This window comes from Anabrus simplex, chromosome 6 (assembly GCF_040414725.1).
Source record: "Anabrus simplex isolate iqAnaSimp1 chromosome 6, ASM4041472v1, whole genome shotgun sequence".
In the NCBI taxonomy this organism is placed as follows: domain Eukaryota; kingdom Metazoa; phylum Arthropoda; class Insecta; order Orthoptera; family Tettigoniidae; genus Anabrus; species Anabrus simplex.
The window spans coordinates 120,985,733-120,992,303 of record NC_090270.1 but is presented as its reverse complement, the minus strand read 5'-3'; the positions used below and the strand labels follow the sequence as shown (position 1 = coordinate 120,992,303).

Sequence of the window (6,571 nt, the reverse complement as noted above, 5' to 3'; positions counted from 1 at the left end):
TGGCATTTGAATGACCTATACTCTATAGGACACGCCCCAACAAACCAGGAAAAGGAGCTCAGATGAAAGCAAAGAGCTGGGGAAAAAGAAGAAGGCGATGAAAACATTACTGCAGGAGAGAAGAAAGAAGTCTGAAGGGTACTAAGTAGAACTTTTCCTTCAAGGGCTTCCCATATGTTATTAGTACGTCTATTGCGTTTAGAGTTGATCTTTCTTTCATGAATCCGAATTGAGTGTTTGGAAGGTGTTCGTCTATTTCCTCTTTTATTCCCTCTATAATAAATATTTGTGAATATTTTGAAAGGGTTGTTCTACACAGCGATGTCTCTGGTGGCCTTTTGGATGTCCTTTACCTTTATACAGCACTTTCAAAGTTTATTTATTTATTTATTTATTTATTTATTTATTCATTATTATTATTATTATTATTATTATTATTATTATTATTATTATTATTATTATTATTATACCAAGAGGTACACCTCTACGCCACACATTTAAATCTTGTTGCGCCTTAAAGAACTCCTCTACAGCAGAAACCGTGAACTTGAAAAAAGACCAACTTATAAATTTTCTCTGAAGATGGCACCACTAAAATTTGTTATTGTGAACTGTGCGAATTTCTACTTGTTTTTGTTTTCCATTCATCAAGAAGTTTGAACATTCTCTCATAGATGTCACTACTAACAAACTTTGATCATACACCCTGGTGCGAAGTGAAGGAACCTTTTTGAAGAAACTTTGTATTCATAAGTTTTATCTTTACTAAATTTCGTTCATTCATTTTTGGGTTGGCAATATTTATCTTTTCTTCCCGCTAGTCTTGAATTTAGCCAATCAAGAATTTCTGTAATTAATTTTCAACCAATCCCATATTTCTTCTTCAATTTTGAGTGTAACTTTTGATTTCAGCCAATAAAACTCTGTGGGTGTGTCTTGATTATTCATGAAAGGTCTCGAACTTTCCCCGAGGGTTTATAAACTGCGGATTTTCACGTCTCCTGGCCATTAGATCAACAGCTAAGTGTGTGTGTGTGTCAAGCAGGAGGCGGGAGGCGCCTCTTTTCATCAGGCAGCAGTACTCCGACAAGGTATGGCCACTTAACAACTTCTCTTTTGCTAGCTCCGCAGTTTAGCACGACGGAAAGGTTCGAAACCTTATTATGTAACCAACTTCTTAAAATGTAATTCTCCGTTCGGCTCATGTAAAAATTTCATAAATCTTTAACAGTAATCCGGGGATAGAGAGTGATATACCCTCCCGAGCTTCCCTTCGTCTTGGTTTGAGGTACCGCATTTGTTTCTGCAATGTATTAAAGTGATTTCTATCCGCGCTACCTCAATAGATTGGGATTAGCCCCTGTGTCGTTTGCCAAGCGCCCAATAGGTTTTTTTTTTTTTGAGCTTTAATCTTTGACTCCATTCCAGTTTGCTCGGGCCGTTTATTGAACCTGTTCTTTTTCACTAAGGCCCCGTAGGTTGTGTACTAGATACCTCTGTGTAACAAGATGGCTTTTGTAAATAGTGCCTTGTAAGGCCAGTGATTATTAGATTTTCATACTGTGTTGCCTGGAATGGACTTGAAAACTGAGAGAGCTTGAGCTCTTTTTCAAGTGTTGTAAAATTGCCTCTGGGAGGCCTGATATTGCAATTTTGGGAGCAAGTGCTCCAGGTATTAGGGGATTTCTGCCCTTTGAACAAATTGGTGCTTTTGTAAAATTGAGCTAGGAGCTCAAAATTGTAAAACTAGGGGCTTGTAGCCCAAAAGTGTTAAGATTCTTAAGTCTTGGATCTTTCGAAGTCTTGTGTCTAATTAGCTATGTCATTGTTATTTCTCAAAGTGAAAAGATGTTAAGATTTTGTTGTTTCAAGAAAATATAACCTTTGTTAAAATTTTTAAATTAACTTTGACTTTGTAGTTAGACCCATTCATCCCGGCACCTTCGTTCACCTCTGCTGATCCACGGGTAGCCCCGTAACAATTATTATTATTATTATTATTATTATTATTATTATTATTATTATTATTATTATTATTATTATTATTATTAGTTTCTGTATAACAAGTTCCCGATTTATAAGACCATATGCTTCGGTGAAGTCTATAAGTACTACGTAGAACTTTTTCTACAAGGGCTTCGCATATGTTATTAGTAGTTCTATTGCGTTTAGAGTCACTATCAATTTTCATCAGTGTCTACTTCAAATAGAATACATGAGTGTGTGGAGGTTACACAAAAGAATTAAAAACAAATTCATCCTCCTGTCGGCCATGAAGGCCTGTGGAGTAGTCAAGAGTAAAGGCTTCTACTTCTCGTAATCCAAACACTGAGCGAGACAGAGTGGTTAGCTCTATGCTCGGGCACCTTTGCTTCCAGTGATTAAACTGGTAGAGTCCCGGAAACCCGACTCTCGGTAACTCGACATTCCGTGAAACTCAAAATCTGTAGCAGTTTCTGTCTTTCCAGAGCAGATAAATCATGAAATTAATTATTATTTCGTTTATGTTTTTACACTGGTCAAGCGGTCAATAATTTATGGAACATACTGTACTACATAAAAATAAACCGCTAATGCGCCAAGTCTACATATGGTCTGACACCGTAGTTAGTCGGCTCGAGTCACGGTGGTCGAAAGGAATTTCCACCGTCAGAATGTTGGTCGGCAGGGCAGATAGCGTGTCAGAAGTCGGAATTCAATTCCAATCTTCTCCGCAGTGCTGATATGGAGTGAGGTCTTATGACGTTGTTGACAGTGATTCGTCCGTCCGATGAAGAGGTTAAGTGTTGAACAGACCCTTTGGTGCTATTGGACAGGAGTAGGCTATTTGCTGTAAACGGGTTTCAAGCTCTCCTATCGCGTATCACGCCATTAATTCCTTTGATGAGAATGGTAGTGGCAAAAGTGCCCTGAAGCCTTCAATGAGGAATGGTTCTCGTGCGAGGATCTAAACTAGTCGTGATCAAAATGATGAAAATCATTTTTATATATAACACTTCTAGGCTTTCTAATGCTGATAGATTCTTTTTGCATAATTTCCTCTGCGGCCAGGATAAAAAGTAAAGGGCTAATTGGGTCACCATGTAAGTAGTACTCAGATTGTTCGGAGTACCGGTTCTGAAAGTGAGAGTTTGTCTGAAATCCTTATTTTATTCCATTTGATTATTGAGTGTATAATTTTCGTCCATATATTATTTCTGTCCAGGGCTTCTTCTAGTTCCTGTGTCGCCGGACTGAATGGCTCAGATGGTTGAGGCGCTGGCCTTCTGACCCCAACTTGGCAGGTTCGATTCTGGCTCAGTCCTGTGGTATTTGAAGGTGATCAAATACGTCAGGCTCGTGTCGGTAGATTTACTGGCAAGTTAAAGAACTCCTGCAAGACTGAATTCCGACAACATGGCGTCTCCGAAAACCGCAAAAGTAGTTAGTGAGACTTAAATTCATTATTATTATTATTATTATTATTATTATTATTATTATTATTCTACCGGGAGGTACACCTCTACGCCACACATTTAAATCTTGTTGCGCCTTAAAGAACTCCTCTACAGCAGAAACAGTGAACTTGAAAAAAGACCAACTTATAAATTTTCTCTGAAGATGGCACCACTAAAATTTGTTATTGTGAACTGTGCGAATTTCTACTTGTTTTTGTTTTCCATTCATCAAGAAGTTTGAAAATTCTCTCATAGATGTCACTACTAACAAACTTTGATCATACACCCTGGTGCGAAGTGATGGAACCTTTTTGAAGAAACTTTGTATTCATAAGTTTTATCTATACTAAATTTCGTTCATTCATTTTTGGGTTGGCAATATTTATCTTTTCTTCCCGCTAGTCTTGAATTTAGCCAATCAAGAATTTCTGTAATTAATTTTCAACCAATCCCATATTTCTTCTTCAATTTTGAGTGTAACTTTTGATTTCAACCAATAAAACTCTGTGGGTGTGTCTTGATTATTCATGAAAGGTCTCGAACTTTCCCCGAGGGTTTATAAACTGCGGATTTTCACGTCTCCTGGCCATTAGATCAACAGCTAAGTGTGTGTGTGTGTCAAGCAGGAGGCGGGAGGCGCCTCTTTTCATCAGGCAGCAGTACTCCGACAAGGTATGGCCACTTAACATCTTCTCTTTTGCTAGCTCCGCAGTTTAGCACGACGGAAAGGTTCGAAACCTTATTATGTAACCAACTTCTTAAAATGTAATTCTCCGTTCGGCTCATGTAAAAATTTCATAAATCTTTAACAGTAATCCGGGGATAGAGAGTGATATACCCTCCCGAGCTTCCCTTCGTCTTGGTTTGAGGTACCGCATTTGTTTCTGCAATGTATTAAAGTGATTTCTATCCGCGCTACCTCAATAGATTGGGATTAGCCCCTGTGTCGTTTGCCAAGTGCCCAATAGGTTTTTTTTTGAGCTGAATCTTTGACTCCATTCCAGTTTGCTCGGGCCGTTTATTGAACCTGTTCTTTTTCACTAAGGCCCCGTAGGTTGTGTACTAGATACCTCTGTGTAATAAGATGGCTTTTGTAAATAGTGCCTTGTAAGGCCAGTGATTATTAGATTTTCATACTGTGTTGCCTGGAATGGACTTGAGAACTGAGAGAGCTTGAGCTCTTTTTCAAGTGTTGTAAAATTGCCTCTGGGAGGCCTGATATTGCAATTTTGGGAGCAAGTGCTCCAGGTATTAGGGGATTTCTGCCCTTTGAACAAATTGGTGCTTTTGTAAAATTGAGCTAGGAGCTCAAAATTGTAAAACTAGGGGCTTGTAGCCCAAAAGTGTTAAAATTCTTAAGTCTTGGATCTTTCGAAGTCTTTGTGTCTAATTTGCTATGTCATTGTTATTTCTCAAAGTGAAATGATGTTAAGATTTTGTTGTTTCAAGAAAATATAACCTTTGTTAAAAAATTTAAATTAACTTTGACTTTGTAGTTAGACCCATTCATCCCGGCACCTTCGTTCACCTCTGCTGATCCACAGGTAGCCCCGTAACAATTATTATTATTATTATTATTATTATTATTATTATTATTATTATTATTATTAGTTTCTGTATCACAAGTTCCCGATTTATAAGACCATATGCTTCGGTGAAGTCTATAAGTACTACGTAGAACTTTTCCTACAAGGGCTTCGCATATGTTATTAGTAGTTCTATTGCGTTTAGAGTTGATCTTCCTTTCATGTATCCGAAATGAGTGTTTGGAAGGTGTTCGTCTATTTCCTCTTTTATTCCCTCTATAATCAATGTTTGTGAATATTTTGAAAGGGATGTTCTACACAGCGATGTCTCTGGTGTCCTTTGGATGTCCTTTACCTTTATAGAGCACTTTCAAAGTTTATTTATTTATTTATTTATTTATTTATTTATTTATTTATTTATTTATTTATTTATTTATTTATTTATTTATTTATTTATTTATTTATTTATTTTGTTTATTTATTTATCTATTTGTTGTTTCTTTGAAGACCCTTGGACCATGTGATTCCTAACTCAGGTGAGCTTTCTCCTTAGCCGAGTATTTCTTAATCTTTGCACTGTGGGTTGCTTTCCTTTCCTGAGTCCACTTTACTCCCTGTCCAGGACGCAATGGTTTAGCTGTCGCTGACCGAAGAGTGTCGAATGTTCTGATCAGCATTCTAGATTTATCCTTGTTGAATATATCCTTGGGATCTATTTTTAAAAGTTACAGGTCTTCTCGAACCAGTTTCGTCCATTTAGCATTTGTCCTCTTCCCTGGTGTTGAAGATTATAGAGGTCAGTCTCGTCTTTTCCATTCTCACTATGTGACTGTAGAAGATAAGTCTCATTCGTTTATCTATTTATTTATTTATTTATTTATTTAATTTCGAAGTCCGGCTCCACGGCTGAATGGTTAGCGTGCTGTCCTTTGGTCACAGGGGTCTCGGGTTCGTTTCCTGGCAGGGTCTGGAATTTCAACCAGAATATGTTAATTATCCTGGCACGGGGACTGGGTGTATGTGCCGTCTCCGGAGGCCACACCCCATTATTATTATTATTATTATTATTATTATTATTATTATTATTATTATTATTATTATTATTTCGGAAACCAAAACAGCGAGATACCGAATTACAGAGGACGTAGTAAGCCGATCAGAACTTCTCGTCGTGCTAGGGTAGGCCATATCGATTGTTTCAGTTACTGAAAAACTAGCCGTACTTTGAATTTAGCCGAATCTCGCCTACTGAACCGTACTTAGAAGAGAACATACCAATAGAGGATGAATATTTCCCTTGATTATGAAATAAAACAAAAGGCAATGCTTGTCATAAACCATTTATTATACAAATACGTAAGTTGTTGAACTAATCTAGTAGAACAAGCAACAGAGTGTAAGGGTTCATTTGCATCGTACTCATAAACGGTAATAACGGCATATTTACAATGCTTGTAATACAAAACATTATCTTTAATCATAGGTATTATGGTTTTATGTTGCCTTTGTAAGACAAGCCTTCTGTTCCTCTGGTATATCTTCTTCAGGTAACCATTCTTCTTGAGGTTGAATTCCTTCCTTGGCTTGTTTATCCCTTACCTGTACAAA

The 6,571-nt window shown here is 37.3% G+C and overlaps 1 protein-coding gene across 2 annotated transcripts in view; it reads right to left on the bottom strand.

Annotated features, from left to right (window-relative positions):
* Positions 1 to 6,287: 6,287 nt before the first annotated feature.
* LOC136875532 (dipeptidase 1) overlaps positions 6,288 to 6,571 on the bottom strand; it is a 139,001-nt gene continuing 138,717 nt past the window's right edge. For both annotated transcript variants that reach the window (XM_067149077.2, XM_067149078.2), the window contains exon 11: positions 6,288 to 6,562. In XM_067149077.2, coding sequence (XP_067005178.2) covers positions 6,458 to 6,562 — 105 coding nt within the window. In that variant the 3' untranslated portion in view covers positions 6,288 to 6,457. The remainder of the gene's footprint in view (positions 6,563 to 6,571) is intronic.